Raw genomic sequence first — 24,474 nt, forward strand, 5'->3', positions numbered from 1 at the left:
GCCCGGCGCCCAGCGAGGAATGCAACACTTGTGAGCTGCTATTTCGGCAGCCGCGGCCCTGGCCCCCTCCGCCGCTCCCCCTTCCCCCCCAGGAGCCCATATAAGCCCAAGCTATTGTGCGGCCTCAGAGATTTGCTATTTTAAACCCTCCGGACCGAGATACGTGAGTGCCCGAGGGGCTGACACAAGCCAGCCCAGCTGTCACCGGGCCGGGACGCTGATAAGGCAGCGCTGTCACCAGTGCAGGAGCAGACCCTGCCCGGCAGCTCCCACCCAGCTCCCTCAGCCGCTGCTCCGAGCTCGGGATGCTGCAGTGAGGAGGGAAGAGTCTGTTTTTAACCCCCCAGGACACATTTGGTTTGGGTTTTTCCCTATTTTCCCCTTGTCGGGAGAAGGGAAGGGAACAGTTTCCAGTCCCAGCCCAGCAGTAGGTGACCAGGAGTATCTTAGAAAGAGCAACTTTTATTAGAAAAAAAAGCACAGAAAAACCCAAGTCCTTTCCCAAGCCCAAGAAGAAGGATCAGCTCCAGGGGCAGCAGCAGATTCCCACACCAGATTTGTCACTGCAGTGGTTGCTCAAGGCACAACCCAAACCAAAGAATGGCCCCAATAGGAGGATTTGAGCCCTTTGCCCATGGCACCCTAGAGCCACCCTGAAGGCCTCAAGAGAGCATCCCCCATCCCTGCTGGGTGGGCTCAGCAGCCCCGGGAATGCAGGATCAGGGGCTGCACAGCAAAGGGCTCAGGAGGAACGGCAAGAGGGAAACGGGGCCCAGCACTGGGCACTCAGCTCCATGAAATCCCCAGAACAGGGCCATGGCCATGGCCAGGGCCAGCCCACCCTCCCTGGATGACTGAGTGAAGAGTCACTGCTTGTAGGGGCAGGGGATGGCAGGGACAAGGCCAAGTCTCTGGTTCAGCTGCGTGTGGAGGGAAACACCAGGGCCAAGTCCCGCCTTCTCCCATGAGACATCTCCGAGCACTCGTGTGACTTCACAAACACTGGCCTTTGGGCAGGTCACTCTGGCAGTGACAGCCTGGCAGGGGGGTGACACCCGCCTGCCCCACCTGCCCCAGGCAGCAGGGACGGATGTGGTCCATGGATGTGCAGCTGGAACTCCCTTGGCCAGGCAGGTTCTTGCCCCACTGACATCTTCCAGCTGCCAGGGAGCCGTGTGGGGGATCCCCTTTGCCAGGGCAGTTCCGGGGCACAGGCAGAGGACAGCAAACAGGAACAGAACAGCAAAATGTGGTGGGCAAACAAGGCAGGAGTTTGCCTTCAGCATCTGCAGGGAGCCTGCAGGCCTGGACACCCCCAGACAGGCAGTGAGTGGGGATTGGGGGGCACAGGGAGACTCTTCCAGGCTTCTTCCTTCCCATCCCACAAGCAGAGGACCCCATGACCTGGGCTGCACCCACGTGTGGCACAGGGGACTCGTGGCAGTGGCTGCTGGACGGTTGGGTAGGGCTGGCTTTGATCTTTGGAGCAAACCAGATTTTCCCAGATGGTCTGATAGCACAGCTGGTATTATTGCAACTGGAAAAGAAAGTGGGAACCACTGAGGCTGTGCCTGAGGCTGCAACCCCCCCAGAGGCAGCTGCTTTAACCAGGACCGTGGCTGTCCCCAGCAGGGCATGGGGCAGGCAGGCATCCCCTAAATCCCATCACAGGCCATTTCCCTTCTCCTCCCAGACCAGAGTCCTTCTCTCCCTTACAGATGCCTTCAGTTGTCCCCTCCTGCTGACTCCCCCAAGTCACGGGGTCCTGATGACCCCCACATCCCCTCTCCCCCCATATCCTGGCTCTGCCCCTGCCTCAGAGGATGCACCAGGTTTCAGAGCAGCTCCATAGCTACCTTGGTGTCTCCAGAGGTGTCTCCAGGCTGCTTTATCCAGACATCTCGCTTTGCCACGCTGTTGATTCTCCGGATTTCCTGCAAGCAGGAGAGTCACAAGTGACAGGAGAAGGTTTTCCCCATGCATTGTGTGCAGCGTTGCCTTGGCCTGACTTTATCCACACCTTGAAGCACACATTGTCCCGGTAAAACCACCCAGCTTAGGGATCCTGCACCTGGGAGGCCCTCAAGGCCAAGTGCAGCTCCAGGCACAGCAGTGGAGCAGGTGCTGCTAAAGGGAAACCGATCAAGGAGCTGCAGGCTTTCCCCAGGAGTGACCCCAGGAGCAAACCCTTTGCTGGCACAGCTGCCTGGCACAGACACATCTGGGCAGTGCTGATCTCCCAGCCCAGCCTGGACCCACCTTCCCTGGCTGGAGCTGTACCTCCTGGCCCAGGTGGCTGCAGGAGGCTCTGCCAGGAGCAGTGGCCAAAGCCCTCCCTGCTGTGAGCAGTGAGACCTGCGCAGGACCTGCTGAGCCCCTCCTTTCCAAGAAGACCAAACCACCCTGGGGCCAAAGGCTCTCCTGTCCCTCTCCTGCACATCCAGCAAGTAGCCACCATGGCCAAATGATGACCTCTGAGTCCCCTTAGCTGGGCACTTTGCACCCACAGCCACAAGACCCCCTATTTTTGGGGTGCAGATGACCCCAGACCCCTCATGCACAGGGACCTCTCCAAGCACACACAGGTCTCCAAGCCCCTCAGACCCGAAGGACCGAGCACACAGCTCCTCTCCCATTGGTCTCCAGGCAGAGCTGCTCATCCAGACAGAGGTGGTGGGATGGCAGAGATGGGATCAGGCTGGGGTGGCAGGCTCAGGCACCCCTGCGTGTCCTGGGACATGCACCCAGCTTGCTCCTGCTCCCTCCTCACCCCACCAAGGCCGGAATCAGCTGTCTTAGGAATTCTGGGCTCACAGTCAGGACACAGCAACAAGTAGAGCCCTGATATCTCATCATGGTGGCCCTGCAGCTCTGAGACCTCCAAACCCGGCTAAACTGCTCTCAAACCCTTTAATAGGCTCAGCCAAGGGTTCATCCACCCTTCAACCCCACCCCCAGGTGCAGCACCATGTCCTGTGAGACTGCCTGGTCTCAGGGCTCTCACTTGAGGTTGACACAAGCTGGTACCTTGCTGTTTTCCTCCTTGACAGGCTCCTGAGCTCGGCTGATCCACAGATTAATGCGGGATGTCACCGATCCCGGGATCTTCAGGTTGTCCTGTGGCACAGACAGGGACACCAGGGTTACAGCAGTAGTTCTCCCCCTGCACGAATGTAACCCGGCCCAGTCCCCAGGGCACGGGGAGACTGAGCGGAGCTGCAACAGGCAGAGCCCAGCCCACACGTTGGCTCCATCCCAGCTCCTCAAATTCCAGCTCTCGGCAGGAACCCACACAGTGCCGGAGCAGTTCCGTGTCCAAACCCAGCCCTGGCACCCAGCTCCCACCAATACCTGCAGCAGCCTGCCAGGCTGAGCCTGGTATCCGCAGAGGGGAAGGTTTTCCCCGAAGCCCCAGCCCAGGACCCGCTGGGAGGCCCCCGCCCAGCGCAGCTCCTGCCTCACCTTCCTGGGAGCCGCGGGCTCCGCCTTGCTGGGAGCGCTTCCCTCGAAGAAGTTGCGCTTGCTCGCCACCCCCTCCGAGGAGAGCAGGCGACTCTTCTGGACTGGCACGGAGGATTTCACCCCCTCCGAGCGCTGGGAGAGAGAGGGGAGTCAGCAGGGCTGTGCTGCACCCCGAGGAGTGAAAAGCAAAGTCCAGCTTCTGGGTCACACCCTGAGCCCCTTGGGGGATGCTCCCCCCGCCCATCAGCAGCTCGCAGCCTTGCTTCCCCCAGTGCACCACGCAGCATCCCCAGACCCCCTCCAAGGGTCCCTGCTCCTAAAACCCTGGGGCCAATCCCTTTTCTTGCCTGGCACCATCTCCTCCATCCCCACCAGCTCTGGTATTTGGTGCAGCTCAGTTCCTCCCCTCCCCACTCGCCTCCAGGCCACCCCTCCCTGTCTCCCTACACGTCCCTCCCACCCCAGCCTGGCTCTGCTAAGGGCCTTTGGTACCTGCACAGCCGAGTTGTACTTTTCCAGCTTCTCCCCAATGGTGCTGTTGCTGCCTGGGATCCTCAGACTCGCACTGGTGAAGGAGAGGGAAGAGTTGAAACCAGCCCCCTCAGGATCTCCTGGGACTCAGCCCATGGTCCTGGGGGGCTGCACTTGGCAGGAGAAGGCCCTGTCCCACCCAGGCACTCCTGCATCTATGTGCCTGGTGAACCAAGCAGTTCATTCCCTGCTGGGGACTGAGATCTCTGGGTGTCACCACCTTTCCAGGGCCACACTGAACACTGAAATATCTCGGCCTGCCCTGGGTTCAGCTCTGCCAGCTCTGAACTGCATCGCCCCCAATGTCAGCGTGGCCCTGCCTACAGCATGCACCTGCCCACGGGGGTATAGAGGATCCCTTGGTCTGGTCACCAAAGCCAGGTCAGGTTGCTCATGGGCCCGTTTTGATGTCCCCATGGATGGAACCCCGTCATGGTGCTGCACCTGTGCAGACGCGAGCACCAGCATGGAACTACATGACTCGGGAGACAGTGGGGGCTTGCTGGGGGATATTGGAGCAACCTGGGAGAGTGGAGGATGTTCCTGCCTTTGGCAGGGGTTGGAATGAAATCTTTAGGGTCCCTTGGAACCCAAACTGTTCTGTGATTCCAGGATCTCATTGGGATGCAAGCTGCATGTTGGACATTGTCCTGTTCTCTGCCAAGCATCGCTGCCCGACCAGCCCAGCACCCCAGGGACCAATGTCCAGCAGATCTGTGCAGATCTGTGCCAGGTCTGTCAGGCCCCATCACCTCCTCCTCCCTTGGAAAACAAAGGAAGGCTATTCCTGCCCAGCAGGACCAAAGCAACACGATGAGAGGTGCTGACCTCCTGGTGAGAGGGCTTTGGCTCTCTTCTTTCTGCTTCCTGGAGATGATCTGGAAACACAAGGAGAGGTGATCCTGCAGTGAACTGTGGTTATCCAAGATAAGCATGGGAGACACTATCTCACTGATCTCCCCCAGGAAAGCTCCATTTGCACCCACACCAGAGCTTATCTCATATCTCAAAGCTCCCCAGACTAAAGACACTTTACAGTGATAACAGTTTATTCCCAATAAAGCCTCATGGAAGTCAATCAAGCATAGCCAGTCAGCCCTGACTCACAGCAGGGAGGATCTCAACAGTTCTTGGTTTTCCCAGCCTCTCCAGTCACTTTATTCCAGAGATCTGTTTTGAAATGGAATATATTCTCAGACTGTAACATGGGATGAGAGGGAGGATGGATGTTATTTTTATCCTGTGCTTTCAGATAAGACTGGAAAGGCTGGAAGGTGGATGGTAATTCCTGTGGCTCTGGAAATTCTGAGGACAATGAGCTCCCTGTTCTCTCATCACTTCCCAGGAGTTTTCTCTTGGCCAGCACAAGGTGTATGAACTGGACATGTTCATCCTCACACACCTTCGGTCAGACACGGAGACAGAAAACAGGGGGAAGAGGGAAGCAGAACTGCAGTGCCCAGACCAAGGGTAAATTTTGAACACACTTCTGGGAACAGGCTCTGCCCACATAATCCAGAGGCCAAAGCAATCGTTCCTTCCCCCCATCCTCCACTGGAATTCCTTCCCCACCTGCTTTAGCTCTTACCCGAAAGGAGACGGTTCTTGGGCTGGTCCGTCGGATGGAGCTGCTGAAGGTGACGTGAGTTGGAGAAGGGTCTGGCTTTTCTGCAGGTTCATCTCGGGGCAGGGACGGCTGGATTACCTGCTTTGAGGGGTTCCTGGATGGCTGCTGAGGAAAAAGGAGATATCAGATGCATCCCCTCATCAGAGCCTGCAGAGAAGACTGAGGTGCAGGAGCTGAGCAGTCAGGGTGGGAACTGGGTTTGAGGCAGGAGTTTGAGATCAAAATCCTCCAAACCTTTCCTGTCTCAGTTGGACATACAGAGTCCCAAATAGCTCTTCAGTGTCACCATGACGGCAATCAGAGGGGCTTGCTGGAGAGGTGATCAGGACAGCACAGGCCAGGGAGGGGAAGGAGGTTGTGGGACCCTCTCCACCACCTCGTGGTTTGCAGCTCTCAGAAAAACCTTCCCCAAAATCCTTCAGGTCCTATTTCCCTCCTGGTACTTTTGGGCTGTCCCTCTCTCTGGTCCTCCCGGCACCCAGGACCTCTCCCCCCAAGGCCTGGTGCCCCATCCATTCCTGCTCACCTGCTGCTCCGGAGATGAGCTCACCGCCGAGGTTTTCTCCTCTGTGCTGTGGTTTCCCACCCTGGTGAAGATCTTCACCTCCCGGAGCCGGCAGCTCCCCACCTCTGGCGGCTCCTTCACCTCCTTCCTCTGCTCCCCCTGAGGAGTCCACACTCCTTGGTCTTTGTCCTGGAGCCGTGCCCTCACCACCACCTTCCTCTCAGAGGCTGGCTCCAGGTTCTTGTCTCCTGGCGGGTCCCCTCTGCCCTTGGCCGCCTCCTGACCCCGCTCTGCAGCCCGGCTGCTCTCCTGCCTCCCACGGGGCTGTGGCCCTGCCTCCAGGCGGTTTTCTGCCCCCCCTGGCTCCTTCTGCTCCTTCTGCTCCTTCTCCTGCCTCAGCTTTTCGGACGTGGGTGGGAGGCACCTCGTCCTTCTCCCTTCTTGTGTCTTCAGCACCTCTGGGAGCTTTCTCTCCTCCCCATCCTCCGGAGACTGCGGCTTCACCAGGGATGGAGGTCTAGGGACAGGGACAACATGGGATGACAACCTCAGCATCTGGGGCTAGAGGGACGGATTTCATGCTGCAAGTGAGGCAAAAGGCTCTGGGGAGGGACATAAAAATCCCACCAACATCCTGGAGTCCTCCCTGCAGACCAGGGCTTGCAGCCACACTTATCCCCATGACCCCAGCTCGGCTGTCTGAGAAAAAGTTTGGATTAAAAGTCTTTTTTTTCCTTTTTGTTGTAGAGATGAAGCATTTCTGCAGGCTTGTCCCAGGACACCAGCACCCACCAAGTGCTGTGCCAAGGAGATCCAGGCTCAGGGCAGTGTGCTGGGTCTGCTGCTGGATAAGAAGTGTGGCTGTGACTCTTCCCACCATCTTTAAATGGGAAGTGTCAGTTGAAAGTCAATCTGCTCTGGCAGCTCCACCCACAGTCCCAACATGACCCGTGAAAAGCTGTTTCCGCTCCTTCCCCCAGGCAAACAGGCACAAGGTCTAGGAAGGGGCAGGCTGTGTCTGCACACTCCCAGGATTGGGAAGGAGGTGGGATGACGTTGGCCCTCCCCCTGAATTGTAATCACCACATGCCCAGCCTGTGTCAGCACCAGGGAACACGGACTCGTCCTTCCCATCTGGTTCATTTTAGTCATGTCCAGCCCCCATGCACCCCATATCCAACCCAAGCATCCTAACTCCATCCTGTCTGAAACACAGAAACACATCTGGAGTGGGAGTCTTACTGTGGACACAAACCACCTAATTACTGGACACTTCCAGGATCAATTTAGAGAGTGGGTCAGGTTGTGTAAGGGCAGCCGGTCCCAGAGCACCTCCAAATCCCAGCTCCCTGCAGCCAGGGATTTTGGAAGCACCACTGGAAAGCCCTTGGGTCACATCCCCACTTCAGCCAAGGTCCCACAGCGTCACTGTGAGGTTCAGAGGGGCAGCACAGCCAGCCAGGCTCTGCCTGCTCTGCTCTCCTGCCCTGCAGAGCTGGGCACCCCTTACCTGCTGCAGATCCCACCTGGGCGTGGCCAGCACCCACCTGAGCTCTGCCCTGGCACCAGCCCTCCCCCAGAACTCCTGCTCCTGTGCCATGGAGAGCCCCCCGAGCCATCCCCCCGTGCTCCTCCTGGGGAGCCCATCCCTCCTCCCAAGGGCCATTGGAGCTCAGCTCTTCCCACCGCCAGGAGCGATTCCCACCCTCTGCAGCAGCCACTGCCAGGGCTCAGGGTCAGGAGCGAGGCCAATGCCAGCCAGACCCCACAGACCTGCTGGAAGCCGGGCTGGTGTCTTTGACAGGGCTGGCAGGTTCCTCATCCGTGGATGTGGAGGACAGCAGGTTCCGGTGCCTTCGCCGGCGCTCTCTTTGCTGCTCTTCCTCATCCTCCAGGGTCCTCTGCCTGGCCAGGCTGTTTGGGAGGAAACACCAGGACATGGGGAGGCTGTGTCCTGCACGGGGACCCTGGAGCCCCTGTGCCAGACAAGAAAGGAACTGCAACACCCTGGGCAAGGCTGAGGGGCTGACAGAAGTCACCTCGCTGGAGGAGAGCAATGCCAGCACGAGCCAAGCGTCCCAAAGCGCTCTCACTCCACCCACCTGATGCAGGCCCTTCCCAAAGCAAGCACTTGACTTCCCAACTCCTATTTTCTCCTGCTGGAGGGAGCACTCATTTTAAAGGAATCCCTATATTAAGCAAACCGTCCTGGGGAAGGATATTGAACCTGTAACTCAGCCAGACCAAGAGCCTTGAGCTACCACACAAACTAGAAGGGTAACCACTATGGCACAAGATTTTAGCCCAAAATTAAACTGTGATGATGGCAATTTAATTTTTATAGAGCAAAAAGCCTCAGATGCAAAAGTATCAGAGGCTGGAGGCAACTGCTGAGAGGCTCTGCCAGGGGATGGGGCTGGCAGGGCTCCTCTTCCTCCCTGCATGTGCCTGGACTGGGAATTGTTTATAATCACAGACTGAACCAAAAAGACAAGGTTTGGAATCATCTTTGAGCATTTTATTTTGCACAAGCCAAATGTGGTTGGTTTGGGCTTTGTTTTTTTTTTAATAAAATGCCACTAGGAATAAAAAGTTGTCTGGAAAACACCAGCTCTGCCACCCCTTCTCCGCTGTGCCAAACCTGCCCACCCTCTGTGCCGGTGCATGAACTGTCTTGGAAAAGAATTTTTTTGGCTGAATGGAGCTTTTCAGAGCCGGGTTCCTCTCCCCCCAACACGAGCCCTCAATCAGCCACAAACACTGCAGGGAACCCCACGGAGCACCCGGCACTCCAGCAGAGCCTCCCTGCACGGGGTCCATCCCAGCACCTCAGCCCAGCTCCGTCCAGCGTCACCCAGGCTCAGGCTTTGCCATGAATTTGACTTTTGGCGAAAGTCAGAGGGGTAGGACTCGCGGCTGGTGCGAGTTACTGAGTAATCCCAGCCGGTCATAAATTAAACCGCTTTACCCCCCGCGAGTGTTTGCGGCTTCTGTTCTTCCTGCTCGGGGCAGGCGGGAGCGCGGCGGGGCCAGCGGAGCGCGACGGGAGCGAAGGGGGCCAGGGCCCGGCGGAGAGCTCAGGGCTGGGGACAGGGCAGGGCAGTGTCCCGCTTCTGTCCCGCTGACCCGAACAGCCCCAACAGCAATCGGACCCGCTGCTGGGGGGCTCCGGGCGGTCTCCGATGGCACCCTTGGTACCGGGAGAGACGGGGCTGGCGAAGGCTGGGATGTGCCCAGGGAGCACCCCCGGGTGGGGAGGCAGCAGGGCCGTGCTCGCACAGCACCGGGGCAGCGATCCCTGCGAGCACAGTCCCAGCCGGCCGGTTCCCGGCTGTCCGGGGGGGACACACACACAGGCCGGTGCCTCTGCACTCCTGTCCCTCAGGCAGTGACAGCAGAGAGCTCTAATGCCGGGCTAACTCCTCATGACGACCAGGTACTACTTTGTTTATACAATTACAGGCTCCTTCGAAGTGAAAATGGGATTTTCCTGCCTTGAATTACTGTGGCTTCTTCTGAGGCAGCACAAAGCCTGGCACTATCCACAGGCAGCTCCTCGTTATTTGTAATTAAGTGATCCACCCATCAGGCTATGGATTTGCTCTGCCAATCTTTCCCTCCTCTTTTCAAAGAGGGATTTATTTTTTGCTGTCTTACCTTTTTTAGCTCAAAAGAGATGAGTAAAAAATGTTTGGCAAGTGTCCCTGCCTTGTCCTCTCCTGCCCTGTCAATGATTAGTGCAGAGATTTCGGACAGTTCTGCTGTTTCAGTGCTGCCTCAGGAGAGCTCAGGAAATTCCTGCCGGGGTTGTGAAGCACAGGGGGTGCAGGACCCGGCTGGGCTGGTGTTGGGGTAGGTCCATGGCTCAGAGCAGATGGATCTGGACAGGGCTGAAATGGCCTCTGGATCTGTCCCATCCATGGCAGAGGAAGCTGAGAGCTCGTGGCCTCCGAGCAGCGGGGTCTCAATTAAAATAAGGAAGTTTTTCACAATGAGGGGGGGAAGGCCCTGGCACAGGGTGCCCAGAGAAGCTGTGGCTGCCCCATGCCTGGCAGTGTCCAAGGCCAGGCTGGATGGGGCTTGGAGCACCCTGGGCTAGTGGAAGGTGTCCCTGCCATGGCAGGGGGTGGAACAAGGTGAACTTTAAGGTTCTTCCCACCCAAACCATTCTGGGATTCTGCGAACTCCCCTTTTTTTACACCCAGTACCGAGGTTTGTAATTAAATCTCGGAGCCATCACATCCACTTGGACCAGGATTCCTGCTCTGATTTGTGGGACAGCGTGGCTGTGTTTGAGTTTCCATCACTGCTCCTGAGTGAGCAGTGGGCTCACTGCTGCCGGGGCTGCCCTGGGGTCTGCAGTGGGTCAGGGCTGATCCCTCCTCGCTCCAGCTTCGTGCGAGCCCCTGACCCACCCCAGGATGCCCAGGAGCCTCCCCTGCTCTGAATCACTCTTTGGGAAGGCCGAGGGAGCGGAGCTGGCGGTGCTGCGGGGATTGCTCAGTCACTGCCGCTGAATCAGGGCTTGCTCAGCACAGGATGGGCTGCGGTCTCCGCGGGGCAGAGCAGGACACGCACCCAGGGGCTGCATGGGCATGGGGGGAGTGGAAACTCCCCCAGCCAGCTCCAGAGGAAGTCTGGAGGCACAGCCCAGACAGTCTGTACCCCAAAGAAAGGCAAAACAGACCCAAAATGTATCCAGCGTGGGGCGAGAATGCTTATCCAGGTAATTCTCCTGTGCAGGGCTCAGCTTCCCGAGGCAGCAGAAACAAAAACGCCTCTGATCCTACCCAGCCACAAGAAACTCCAGCAGCGCCGAGCTCTCCGTGGGGCTGTCATTCACCTCTGCAAACAACAAACAACACCCCCAGCGCAGCTGCCCCCTCTTCCCATCCTCCCCAAAAGCCCCTTCGGCCACCAGCAGCCCACCCTCACCCCTCCCCGCGCCGCTGGAAAGGGTTAAGCATAAATCCACAGCACTTACCTGGAGAGATCGGACCAGTTCCTTCTGCTAAAGGACATTCCTGCTTCCCGGGAGTTTCAGAGAGCCCCCAGAACCCGAGCAGGCATCCAGGCCAAGGTGCCGTGGGAGCCGCGGGGATCAGCGCTGCCCGAAGCCTCTGCTCCCCGAGAAGGGAGGGAGGAACTCCCTGCAAGGTTATTTCCCTGTGCACCTTTACCCTGCCTGCCACCCGCTCCCCACCAGCTGTATCACGTGGTTTCTTATCTACCTGACCCAGGCAGGGCTGTGATTTGTGAGCCAGCGGCGCGGGGCGAGAGCTGCCCTGCCCAGCAGTGCCACGCAAAACCAGAGCCCTCCTCGCTGCCAGGCTCCGAGCCGGGACCCGCGGCTCGAGCCATCCACCTCTCCCAGGGTTTCGGAGACAACTCCCTGCTGAGAACCTGTTCTACCAGCCACAATCCACCAGTCAACAGCTCCTGCAGCCCGGCGGAGGAGGTGAATTACCCGGGGCTGAGTGGGAGGAGGTTGGCTCCCGGGGATCCAAAACAGTCATTAAAACACCTCCGGCTGGGCGCAGTCCAGCCCTTTCCAAAGAGCTTGGGAGGGTCCCCTGCTCCTTCCAGCCCTTTCTAAATGTCTTGGATGGGGCTGTCAAGGTCTCCCCATTCTTATGAGCTTTGCTGCAGCAGTGAGCACTTACAGAGTTCTCAGGGGAGGGGGCCGGAGCATGGGGGATCCAATTTTTGTGTGCTGAAGCCCTATGCCAGAGAGGAGCTGTGTGCCCAGGCTCATCCCATGCCTGGACCCAGCCCATCAAACCCATCCCAGCCTCTGCATGTGCCCCGAGACCCCCACCCTTCCACAGGGCAGCCCCTCCTGCCAAGGGCAGGTGTGAAGCCCTGGGGGCACTGCCTTCAGTGGGGAAATGGGGGTTGTCTTAGCGGGGATGGGGGGGCCAGGCACAGCAGAGCCAAGTCCCAGCCTGGATTTTCCCACAGCATGGCCAGGACCCCATTGCTCCCACTGCTCGGGCAGCCAGGCACTATTCCCTGCAGAAGATGTCATCCAGGACCCCTTGAGTAGAGCCCCTGCTCCCAGGGAGTGCCATCCCTGCACCAGCCCGAGGAACTGGTTGTGAGGCTGGGCTGGGCTGGCCCTGCACGCCTCCAGCCCACAGGGGTGTGCCATGACCTGAGCAACAATTTTAATCAAAGGTTCCTGATTAAAATCCCATTTCTAGGAGATAGCCCTTTCAAACGAGCCGCCCGCTCCAAGCAGGGCTCGCTCTCTGCTTTTCTTTCTTCTTGCAGTAATCACGTGTTTTCATATATACAGAGAATTCAGCCAGTTGTGGCATAAGGGAAAAAAATTACTTAAATAACCTTGCAAGCATCCTGCTAATTGCTGACAAACTATATATAGCAGTTCAGCATCAGCAGCTCCTCTAGAGCAATAAAAGCTCTGTGATTAATGCGCAGCAAGCACGGCGCTTGCAAAACTCATCGCCAAGGGATAGCACTGGAGCACAGGACTTAGCAGGGTTTTCCAAAGGATTAGACTGAACATGGCAGTGAAAGAACACCCCCAGCTAGGATCTACACGGCAAAGGAATATAAAACCTCCCAGTCTGCGATTCCTCTTGTTATTAAGTTGAAGAAATTCTAGACGGGCATTTAGTGCCTGGGGATTAGGCAGAGGATGAGCTTGGCTGACACTCGCCCCCGTGCTGACACTCGCCCCTTCCCAGGGCTTTATTTGCAGCTCAGAAACCTTTGGAGCTGAACAGAGTTTCCTCTTTATTCAAGATCCCTCAGAGGGTTTCTCCTCCATGGGTTTGCCCCGTTTCCCTCAAACCCAGGAAAATGGTCAGTAGAGAAAATATCCTTCAGCAAGAAGTCCCCGAGGCCTATTCCCCATTGCTGGAAATCTCCTCCTTTAACCTGGATGGGTCCTGCTGAGTTGTTTGGCAGCACAAAGCATTGATCTCTCATGGCTGGAGATCTTTGCTGCCACGGAGCTCGTTTTCCCTGATGTTCCTCACGTCTTTCCGTGTCCACCATAATCCCAAAATTTTGTTCCCAAGGAGGCAAAGCCAGCCCAGAGCCCCTCATCTCATAGATGAAGTCATGCTGGATTTTTCCCCTGTGAGTCACTTTATACCCCTCCAAACCTCCTTTGCCACTTTATCCCCAAACTCCAAGTGCTGCCAGATCCTTCTGAATGTCTGCATCATCAGTCTTCCCCTCTGTTGTGATGAAATCAGGAATTATCAGCAGTTTGTTATCTCACTACTGTTTCCACTTTGCTGGTTGATTATTTAGCTCTGCTTGGACTTTCCCTCTTAACTGTGCTTGACCTAAAGGTCTTTGCTTCTGGAACCCCAGGAAAATACTTGTCTCCCAGGTCACTCTTATCCACAGGCTCATTGATGCCTTCAGCAAACAACAGTCACTGTCAGACCGGATTTCCCTTAACAAAGTTATTTAGGCCACCCTGAGCTCATCCCCAAAGCCCAGCCCAAGCTGCAGGTCCCCAGAGCTGAGGGTGATGAAATCAGGCAGAGAGATGAGTCTGTGGGGGAAGGGATGCCCAGAGAACCAGTCCGATGTTTATCCAGACCCTCTCCCTGCTCCAGACTGTCCCATCTGCTGTTCCAGACCCACAGCCCCAAGGGAAAGGCTCTGTGCTCGTGGCTGAGGGAGCAGAGCCACAGGATGTGCCCTGAGCAGGGAAGCTCCAGGGCCAAACCCTTCTTCCCTGCTCTGCCCAGGGGAGCTGCACCTGCCCGCGGAGGAGCCCAGAGCTTCCCCTGGTGTGATCAGCAGAAGTCATTAATACCCTCTAAGGAGCTGGACCAGTTTCAGCAGGGCTGGTTTTTCCCTTGGGAACAGTGTCCTGTGTCTCATCATGGTGCAGAGCCTGTTTCTTTGGCTGCAGGGTGGTGGAGAGCTCCCAGTTTCCACAACTGTGCTGTAATTATGGCATTCCTCAGCTTCTCCCGAGGCCCAGCCGTGAACCCTCCACCTCCAGCCCTCGTGCTGTGCTGGTCCCTCAGCCATGGCTCAGCTCCTCCCTGTCTCCTGAGGCTCATCCCTGCTGCTCTGCCATGGGGGAGCAGCACTTTCTTCCCAGGCTTCCCCCCTGGGCTGGGACATGGGGCTCCCTGGCCAGGAAAAGGGGTTTTCACTCTTGCTCGGCTCTATCCCAGCAGTGCAGTGGTGCCACAGCTCCCAGAGGTCCCACCAGCATTGAAAAGCTCTGGGAGGAGCTGGAGGTCTCCCTGCATCCCTGGGATGGTGCTCTGCAGGCCCTGGAATGGCCCAGGGCTCTCCTTCCCCCTAAAATGCATTCAGCCTTTGGGGAGATCTGTGTGATAGTACAGAGAGAGCTCTGCTGTGAGAGAAGCCAGGAAGGCTCTGGAATTGGTGCTTGCTCAGAAACTGAACCAAGCCCGATCACGGCCTTGTCTGTTGGGAAGGAATATCCATTGTCTGAACTGCCTGGCACCAGCTGCCAGAGGGCTTCTTTTCCTTTAGAGTTTAGCTTTTTATTAAGAAATAAAGACAAATCTTGCTTCGGAAATTCCACCATGGTGCCTCATTGTCCTTCACGTTCCCATTCCATTCCCTGCAGACTGGCCTCCAGGTGCCATCCCTGTGATACTCTGGGTCTAACGATGGCAAATGAGGGACATTCCCCAAAAGGGACATCAGTGCAGACTTCTCAGGTGATGGACAGAACAGGCCTGGCTCAGTGCCAGCAGCTCTGTGACAACTGCACCCTCACAGCACAGGGAGTGACAGAATCCCAGGGTTGTTGGGGCTGGAAGGGACCTCTGGGGATCAGCCAGTCCAACCCCCTGCCCAGGCAGGGTCACCTGGAGCAGGGGACACAGGGACACATCCAGGTGGGGCTGGGATGTCTCCAGAGAGGGAAACTCCAGCCCCTCCCCAGGCAGCTGTTCCAGGGCTCTGCACCCTCCAAGCAGAGAAGCTCTTCCTCATGATGAGGTTGAACTTCTTGTTTGAGTTTGTGGCCATTGCTCCTTGTCCTGTTCCTGGGCACCCCTGAATTGGTTGTGATGCCTGAGGAATCTGTGAGCAATGAGGGACAGGGCTCAGGCCCAGCAAGGGAAGCTGGACAAGGGGGATATGCCCTGCTCACCCCGAGCCCTGCTCCTCCCCGGGGCTGCAGCACCTGAGCCTGGGCAGCTGCAGGAGGGGAAAATTCCCTCCCGGTTTTTACCACAGGGGACACACAGAACCAGCAGTGACAAGTCAGGAGTGACAGGGGCTTGTGCCACGGCCCTGCCATGGGGTCTGATCCTGCACCCAGAGCCCAGAGGGGTCCCAGGGGTGATGTTTCACCTTCACCTCGGGGACTGCAGCCTGTGCCAGCCCCGTGCAGGGCAAGATGCTGCAGCCACCTGCAGATGCCGTGGAATACACTTCACCCCCTTCCACCCCAAGGTTGCCCATCACCACTGACCTTTCTCCCATCCTCCCTTTGCAGTTCCAGCCTCCAGCTGAGCTGCAAATATTCAGGGAAATATTTGGGCACAGTTCAGGTGTCCCTGAGCATGACTGGTCAGCAAGGGGGTTCCACAGCCCCCGTAACTTGGAAGGGACTATGTTACAACCAACAAGGAGGGATGTTTTTCCAAAGTCTATCCTGTCTTGATGATGTTTTTTTCCCCTACTGTCCAATTTAACTTGAAATTTGTGTCATTTTAACATTCTAGTGCTTTGCTTTGATTTCTTTCAGGGATCTAGGCTGCAGTGGAGCAAACTGCAGGACAGTGGGGACTGGACTCTGCTCAGCTCAAGGAGACAGGACTGACTTCCAGCTTCTCTAGAAAGAGACACCAGTGACTCCTCCAGCATCAGTCTCTCTCCCTGAGAAGAGCCTTGTGAGTCCCCCATTTGGGCTGAATTTCCAGTAAAAATGTGTTGGAGGGTTCCTTTCTAATTCAGTGAGCAGAAACTGAGATTGTTGTCACCTGGGAGGGAAATAACTCTGGGACTGCAGAGCTGTGGGGTGAGGGAAGCCAGGTACATCCTGGGATGAAAGGCTCAGCCTTTCCCTTTGCCAAGGGGAGAGCTGGGATCCCAGCTGGCCCAGGGCCACAGGAGCAGCTCCAGAGCAGAGATGGAGAGGAAGACTTGGATCCCAGTCCCTGATCCAACCAGGAGAGCTCAGAGCTCGCTGTTGCATCTTCCCCTGGAGATTCAGTCGCACTGAAAGAGCTTTTTTCCCCCGCACTTTTTCTGTGTTCCTAATAAAACTGAAATCTCTAAAATTTTGTTTTCCCATGGCAGTCAGTGTGGTATTCCACCAGAGAAGGATGAAAATGGGACCCAGTGACTGGAGAGCACTGTACCTTGAAAACGTAGGGAACCTTGCAGCGGGAAAAGTTTTGGGGGTGGGTTTTTCTCTCCCCACTCAATCTAAAACACAAGGTGGCCTCACAAAGCCACCTGTAGCCCATGACAAGGGCATGTGGGCCCTGGGACCTTGCTGAGCACACCTGGCTGCCCTTGCCAGGGCTGTGCAATCACCCTGGGGAGCCCCTAGGTTTGGCTCTGCAGCAGTTTTGGGTGAGCAGGATCTGAGGGCAGGCTGGGCACAGGGACATGGATGGGGACAGGGACAGTCTGAGTGCCCAGCACTGACCAGGGCGTGGTGCTCAGCACCCAGCACCCCTATTGCCTTTCATCTCCCTTCCATCCCTCCCCACCCCACAAACTCCACCCCTTTTTTAATTACCAGATTAGCGTAATTGTACTAAACTCAGAGAACTGTTCTCAGCCCCTGCTGGGCCATTTTCTGCTTCTGTTCCAGGCCTGAAGAAGGCTTTGTTTCCATGAAACCTCTCTTGCATTTTCCAGCTCTACCAGTCGGTCAGGTCACGGTTATTAACTCTCCCTGCACATCTTTCTTCCTCTGCCAGGACCTGTGTGAGTTCCCTCTGGGGATCCATGGAGAGATCCCAGGACGCTGCCTCGGCACCGCTCCTGCCTGGGCCTCAAGCTTGGAGGAGTGAGCTGCTACCCAAAACCTTCTGCCTCCAGCTGGGGCAGGCTGGGCCATGGCAGATCCTGGGATGTCACCAGGCACCATCTCTGGTCACCTCTGGGAGCTGAGCCACTGGTGCTGGCCAAGACAGAGACACTTCCCAGGGCTGGGCCTGCCTGGAGCCTGTCCTGGGGTGCTTGCAATGAGGACAAAGGAGCCCTGGCACCCTGCTAGGCTGCAGCTGCTTGGCCAAATTAAGCTTGAAAACATAAAAAATGGGCAGGAAAGGCTCTGTGTGCCATGCAGCTGCTCCAGTCCTGCAGGAGGATGCTGAGCGGATGGAGGATCGGGTGGAAAGACAAGGACTGAGTCAACGGAGCAAATGTGCATTTTCCAGTGGCAGCCTCCTCTGATCCATCCCTGATTTGGGAAAGAGTTTGCATATGAGTTTTGAATCCCCCTTGAAGGAGCTGCAGGGTGCTGTGGCAGCTCGAGTGCTGGTGCCTGGGCTAGAGAAGTGTCCCCAGTAGTCTCCTCCCTCACCCTCAGTGCCCAAGGACAGTGAGCGGCTCGGCTCAGCATCCCTGAATTGGCCAAAGGAAGGGATGTGATGCCGGAGGAATTCAGCTGTCTTGGAGCCAAACCCAAACCCACCTCCTGAAGCCTCTCCCTCACTCCCACTGGCAGCCATGAGTCTGCTGTGGGAGGTCCTGCAGGAGCCATCTGCATGGGGCCACCCTTTCCCATCCCTTTCTTTAGGGAATGCAGTGTTTTCCTGGGAAGGTTGATCTCTCTTGGAGCCAGCACTTTTTGATGCCGTTTCCTTCCAGCCCTGTCTGGGACCTGTCCTTTGCTCCCCGTTTATTGCCTTTTCTGCACTTTACAGGCTCGCTCCAAAGGGATGGGAGTGCTGCAACACACCCTGATGTGGTGTGGGGTTGAGTCTGTGGATGCTGCAATTCCCCTGGATACCCTGGGAACACAGACAAGGCACTGCTGCACCTACCAAGAGCAACGCTCTGTGGGTGTGGGCTGAGCATCTCCTGCAGTGCCCCCAGCCAGGAGACCCCACGTGGTTTGAATTCTCACTAATTCACCCCTCCAGCCCTGCTCTGGAATGAGCTGACACATTCCCAGCTGCTTTCACTGACCAGCTGCAGTCTGGGGGGCTGTGACACAGGAAATGGTTGGGCTGAGGGGGAGCACAGGGTGTTTGGCCTGAAATAGGGATTCATCTCTGGAATCAAGCCTTGAAATGGGGCTGTCCCAATTGCCACAGCTCCAGTCCCTTTGGTGGGGCAGCTGGTGAGGGAGTTGGTGTCTGGAGCTCTGAAGGCTTTTCCAAAAGCAGAGGAGAAGCAGGGCTTGGAGAACAGGCAGCTCCATTCACCAAGCCTGGTGGTTGGGAAGCTGCTGCACCCCTGAGGCCCAGCAAGGGTGGCCCTGAATGGGGCCAGGGGGCTCAGCAGAGCTGGTGGGACATGAGGACCAGCCTGGGGCTGCAAGGGATGAGCCCAAAGCCTGTGTGACCCCGGGGTGTGGTGTCTGGGTGCCAGCATGGGGACACTGCAGGGTGACCTGGCCCTGGCCCTGGGCAGAGTTCCCCCAGTGATGACCCCACACGACCTCGGCCCAGGACACGTCCTTTAATACCCACCCGTGTGGCTGCACAGGGACATCTCGGGGTGACACAGCTCAGGCTGAGCCGGCGGGCATGGGGCAGGGGAGGAGCAGCAGCTGCCTCTGGGGCGTCTCTGCAGGGCTGGGAGGGGAGGGGTGGCCAGTGGCCCTTGGGGACAGCACGGCCTGTGCGGCTGATGCGGCGGGGATGCCGTGCAGGAGCAGGGCTGAGGGCACTGCTGGAAGGAAGAAGCTCAGGTCTCCTTCCCACACTGTTGTCCTTGCGTTTCAGCTCAGTGGGAATTCAGGGAAGGGCATGAAGGGACGGAGGAGCAGCGAGGGAAGGCTGGCAGCAGGGATGGGACGGTCTTCTTCCCAATGCTCCTGTGGGAAAGAAACAGCAAAGGGGCAGCAGGGGAGGCTCTGGCTGCTGCCAGCAGCCTGGCGGTGGTGCCAGCTATGGCCACGGGATGAGGTGGCTTGGGCAGCACACCCGGAGGGGAGTGCCCCAGAGAGGAGGAGAGGGCCTGGCAGGGACCCCACAGCAGGGAGGTGTGGGACAGACCCCCAGCCAAGTGTGGGGTGGGACATGGGCTGCCTTTTTCTGTAGGGAGTGGGGGCATTTCTGTACCTCCCCAAGCACAGCCCAGGAGGCTGAGGGAGCACAGCAGGATCAGGACCCGGCCCTACCTCTCACTGCCCTGTGGGGGACTTGGCAGCGTCAAACATCTTCTTCCTCCCCTCCATGCCCGACATGGCTTCCACGTTCTTGCGCCAGTCACCCACTTCCACAGGGCGTTCCTGCGGGAGAGCCAGGGCCGGGGATGAGGGTCTGGCAGCCCTGCCCCGTCCCTCCCCCTGCACAGAGCCCTCAGCTGGGGACACAGCTGCCCCCTCGCCAAGTCCCTGTCCCTCTGCCGTGTGTCCCTGCACGAGGAACTGGCTGGGAGGTGGCAAACAGCGGCCTGGTCTCCACAGGGAGATCTGGATCCACGTGGATACTCCCCTCCTCAAAGCCTGGCCCAGCTGCACTCATGCACCAGAAGGCTCAATAATCCCAGAAAAATGTCTTTAGGAGAAAGAAACCATGTGGGACTTGGGTTTACACCAGCACAGTTGGGCAAATGTCAGTAAAAACACTTCCTGCATTGCCCTCCTAGCCCACATAAACCCCACCCCCAGTTTCTCTGAGCCTTTGGTGGGGACTGGGATTGTTGGTGTGACAGTGGGAGCCTGGCAGACACTTCCAGAGCAGACAGGGGAGGTGACACCAGCTCTGGGCAGGTGACAGCAGCTCTGGGAGCGTGCCCAGGTGTCTGCTCTTCCAACCCCCAGCATTTGTAGATTACAAGCTGTGCCCCAACACCATCTCACAACATCTAAAACAAACCCAGGTCCATTCTCCACCTGGTGCCCAGGGCTGTCAGCACAGTTTTCTGCCCAAAGGGCTGGAAAAGTGCTATGCCATGATGGGGGACAAAGGAAAAACAGCTGAAAATTGAGATTCTCATCCAATCTGCTGAGCTGGAACCAGCTGGTGAAACTCCTCTGCGGAAAGGCCCTGGGGATGAGGCACAGCTCCTGGTGCTGGGGCACCTGCACACCCCGGGCAGGTTTGGGCATCGCTGGCATTGAGACTTTCCCCTCTCACATCTCTGCCAAGCTGGTGGGAACTAGGCCATTTATCTCAGGCCAAGTGCTGGGCTGCTCTGTCTTATCTAATCTGGGTTTGGGAGTTCCCTGGGAGTTTTCTGGGTGTGATTGTGCCCAACAGGAGCTCTCCTGGTTCCCTACAAGATCAGAGATCAGATTCTGCATGTGCAGCTCAGCAGTGGTGCCAGGGGGGCCCAGGTGAGAGACCCCCACATGCTCTGGGAGGGAAGAGCACCACGGACACCATCCAAGATCTCATGTTAGCGTCCACCAGTTGCCTGGCCCAGTCTAACTGGTCCTACGTGGTCCCACAACATCCCACAATGGGAATGGCCTCACAAGGCTCTTTCACCCCGGAGACGGGCAAGGGCACCCCTAGGAAGTGTGTCCATCTCCTGCCTCCAGAGGAGTCACCCACCTTCTCTGTGTCCTCCTTCTTGACAGACTTCAGGTTGGCCCTGAGATCCATGGACACCTTGTGCTTGGAGCCCAGCAGAGCCCTGAGCATGGCATCGGCCGAGACGCGGACCCGGCGCAGGGGAGGGCGCTTGAACTTCCCTCGGAGATCAAGAACTTTGATTTTCAGATCTTTAATCTGCAGGGGGAGGGGAGGAGGAGTGGGAGGTCACTGCTGGGCTGTCTTGCACAAAGAGCCCCTGTGGGAAGCAGGAGGCTCTGCCAGCACCAAGCCCCGGAGGGGTCTGCCCCTCTCCTGCAGGACTACCCCCACCAAGGCTCTGCCCACCCAGGCTCAGAGCTGGGCCATGGGCTCCAAGCCTGCTCAGGTGGCAGCTGTACCATGAGAAGCTCTCAGACCCACAGGGGTGACCAGGAGGGTGAGGAACCTCTCTGTGGATCCCGAGGACAGTTTGAGTTCCCTTGGGCAGGGATGAACCTTGCTCTGAGTGGTGCCTTGCAGAGCAAACACCAGCTCTGAGATATCCCTGGTGCCTGTCCCACATCCCAGCTCAGCCTGGTCCATGCCACATCCCCACGGAGGCCAGAGCTGCCATTGGGAGGGAATTTCCAGAAGGAACCAGCCCGTCCTCCCTCCTACCTCCCGGGTGTTATGGTTGCATTTCGCTTCAATGTCGTATCTCTCCTCATCCACAATTTCCACCTTCTCATGCAGCTCCCTGCACAGATCCTGGGGGCCAAGGGCACAGGAGAGCGGTGAGCAAGGCCCCTCCACGCTCCCAAGGAGCTCCCTCCACCCTTGGGCCTGAGGAATACCTGGAGCTGGCTCAGGGAGAGCCCACTGGTGTGCAGTGGGGTGACCCGCTCAGACAGGTACCTCTCCTTCTCTGCCTGCTTGTCCACAATCTCCTGATCCCACTCCTCCTTGGCCTTGGCCAGCATCAAACTCTGTGAGCACAAGGAAATGGCAGAAGTGTGAACTGAACAGGCTCCTGGTTCCCCCTGAGCCACTCACACAGCATCTGTAGGATGGGACAGTCTTGTGTGCCAGCCCCTCCCTGCTGTCCCCAAACACACATCAAAGCCTCCCCACAGCTTTGGTGTGGGGTGCTGGGGGCAGGTGGGGCCGTGGCACCGGGGGCTGTGGGGCCGTGGTCCCGCTGGGTGCTGACGTTGGCTCTGCCTTCGCTCTGATGGGGCAGGGAATGTTTATCCCAAGCCAGAGCCCAGGGAGCTCAAACGTGAGGCTTCAGAGCTGAAGGTGTGGGGGTCTCTCCCCAGCTCCGTGAAGGGGAGGTTTGTTTGGACCACAAATCCCACATGAGTGAGAAGAGAGAGGTGGGGTGGGAGCTGCTCCCCACAGCCCATCCTTGTGCTGTTCCTCATCCCCGTCCCGCCGACCACGCGCTCCAACCTGGCTCCTTTCCCCCAGCAAGACAAACCCCAGGGAGTTTCCAGCCCTCGGGACTCACCTTCAACAAGAGTTTGCGTGAGGCTGTGATCTTGGATTTTCTCTAGGGGAAAGGGGAGGGAAAGAGAACACCCTTTGAAAACAAATGCACAGCAAACGCAGAGCAGCACCAAGATCTCTCCCAAAGGGAAAGGCACTTACCTCCCTGCAGGCAGGTGAGCAGCCCAGGAGGAGCAGAAAAAACAAGAGAGGAGAACAAGGCATCAGGAATGACAGTGAAAAAGAAGGGACAGGCAAGGAAAGCATTTCGTGTGGTTGCAGTTGGTTCCTTATTTCTGTATGTCACAGCTGCCACCAGCATGTGAGCCGGGTCTGAGGTGAAGGTGCCCTCTGGGAATGCAGTGGGAGCTCAGGGCCACAGCTAAGAAAGCCCAAATGTCACTCAGGTGTGACAGGTGAGCTGGCACTGTGCCCATTGTGCCAACCCCAGCTCAGTCCCTGCAGTTCGGTCACTCTCATTCCCCCACTCCCACTGCAGCTGGGGCAGGATCCTTGGATCCTGCTCAAGTTGCAGGGCTGGGACATCCCCAAGGCACTGTTCCAGAAAAGCTCTGCAGGAGTTTCTCCCTTCTCTGCTCGCCAGTGAATGTGGTGTATTTGTACAATGTGCTACACAGAGCCTCACGGCAAATCCAGAGGGCTGCCCAACCTCAGATCCATATTTTGGGATCTAGGAAAGCCCCAAGGTTTGAATTGGGACATTGAAAGGGCGAACAATTTGCATTTAGAGACAGCTTTTGCGAGGGCAATGGCACAGAGGTCTGGGGCAGGGCAGGGTCTCCCAGCCGATCCTCCCCAAAGGGACAAGCGCAGCCGGGCGAGGGTCTATGGGGTCCGAGGGGACTCCAGCTACTCACGGCTCTGGCATCGCGGCGTGTGCTGTGCCCTGCCGAAGAAAGGGAAAGGAGCTGAAACAAAGGTGCGAATCCCAAGCGCACACCAAGGCGGAAGGCAGCGAGGAGCGATGCCGAGGTGCGGTGCTGCCCCGTGCTGTCGGCGGAGGGAAGCAGCTCCGAGCCTCCGTCCCGCTGGGAAACACGGGACGAGCCGCCGGCTCCGGGAAAACCTGACTGCATTTCGGGCAAGCTCCAGCGTGCCGCCAGCCGGCCCCGCAGGGCTCGGGCTCCTGCTCCTCGGGGCTTTTCCCAAGCTCCGAGCTGTTCCCCCGCCGGCTGCGTCGCCCGCCCCAGCTCGGGGCAGGGGATGGAGGCTGGAAATCTCAGGAGAAATGGGGTGCCTCGGGGGTCCCCCCACTGTGTCGGCTCAGGGAGTCCTGTCCCGCAGCTCCCGTGGGCAACGGCAGGGATGGGAGAGCCAAAATCCACCCGGGGAGTGCCGGAGCAAGGGGCAACACCTCTGCTCTGAAGCCAGGCTGAGAGGGCTGGGGGTGTCCAGTCTGGAGAAGAGAAGGATCCAGGGAGACCTCAGAGCCCCTTCCAGTGCTCAAACGAGCTCCAAGAGAGTGGGAGAGAAACTCTGGGACAAGGGATGGAGGGACAGGACACAGGGAATGGCTTCCCACTGCCAGAGGGCAGGGATAGATGGGATATTGGGAAGAAATCCCTCCCTGTGAGGGTGGGGAGGCTCTGGCACAGGGTGCCCAGAGCAGCTGTGGCTGCCCCTGGATCCCTGGCAGTGTCCAAGGCCAGGCTGGACATTGGGGCTTGGAGCACCCAGGGACAGTGGAAGGTGTCCCTGCCCCTGGCAGGAGGTGGAACTGGAGGATCTTTACGGTCCCTTCTGACCCAAACCATTCTGGGATTCTCTAAGTCAGAGCCCACAGCTGAGCAGGTTCCTTCAGCAGCCACATTCCAGGTGAAACACTCAGGGTTTCCTATTTTACATTTGCCTGGTGATCCCAAGCCCTGGCAGCTGCTCCATCCCACGCTGCTCCCTGCTCTGACCCCTCCTGTGCTGAGCAGCGGGGGCAACCTGCGAGCCCAAGCAGCTGAAAAATGTGGGGGACATACCAATCCTTTTAATTTTTTTTTCCCTCAAACAGCATTTTCCAGGTGTAGGTTTAGTCCTTTCCCTTAGGAGTGAAATGGACAAGCTGGGATTTTTTGCCTTGATCCTTTTTCATCCCCCGAAATTTGGAAACTGCTTTAGACCCCAAAGATTTCTGCTGGGGGAAATGAAAAGCTGGTCTCAAACAGCTACTCCCAGGCTTGCATGGAGCCTGTGCCAGGCAAATCTCAGGGCACCTCCTG

General features: G+C 57.7%; 2 protein-coding genes across 3 annotated transcripts; both read right to left on the minus strand.

Moving 5' to 3' along the window:
* Nucleotides 1-442: 442 nt before the first annotated feature.
* LAD1 (ladinin 1) lies at nt 443-11,199 on the minus strand. Of its 2 annotated transcripts, none has more exons than XM_068995747.1 (10): nt 11,110-11,199; nt 7,899-8,039; nt 6,147-6,642; nt 5,582-5,722; nt 4,822-4,871; nt 3,955-4,027; nt 3,463-3,594; nt 3,028-3,117; nt 1,857-1,934; nt 443-1,537 (listed from the first exon to the last, which is right to left on the minus strand). In XM_068995747.1, exons 1-10 carry the CDS (start codon nt 11,145-11,147, stop codon nt 1,529-1,531), a joined length of 1,248 nt encoding a protein of 415 aa, XP_068851848.1. In that variant the 5' UTR covers nt 11,148-11,199; the 3' UTR covers nt 443-1,528. The 2 variants fall into 2 exon arrangements, with proteins under 2 accessions (XP_068851848.1, XP_068851847.1); XM_068995746.1 differs by having other exon boundaries at nt 5,582-5,725.
* A 7,448-nt stretch (nt 11,200-18,647) lies between these two features.
* TNNI1 (troponin I1, slow skeletal type) lies at nt 18,648-23,340 on the minus strand. The gene is made up of 7 exons (XM_068995783.1): nt 23,122-23,340; nt 22,266-22,307; nt 21,610-21,741; nt 21,434-21,523; nt 20,795-20,971; nt 19,414-19,524; nt 18,648-19,107 (listed from the first exon to the last, which is right to left on the minus strand). The coding sequence occupies exons 1-6, from the start codon at nt 23,338-23,340 to the stop codon at nt 19,417-19,419; spliced, it is 768 nt and encodes a 255-aa protein (XP_068851884.1). The 3' UTR covers nt 18,648-19,107; nt 19,414-19,416.
* Between the last annotated feature and the right edge of the window lie 1,134 nt (nt 23,341-24,474).

Source organism: Aphelocoma coerulescens, chromosome 26, assembly GCF_041296385.1.
Source record: "Aphelocoma coerulescens isolate FSJ_1873_10779 chromosome 26, UR_Acoe_1.0, whole genome shotgun sequence".
In the NCBI taxonomy this organism is placed as follows: Eukaryota; Metazoa; Chordata; class Aves; order Passeriformes; family Corvidae; genus Aphelocoma; species Aphelocoma coerulescens.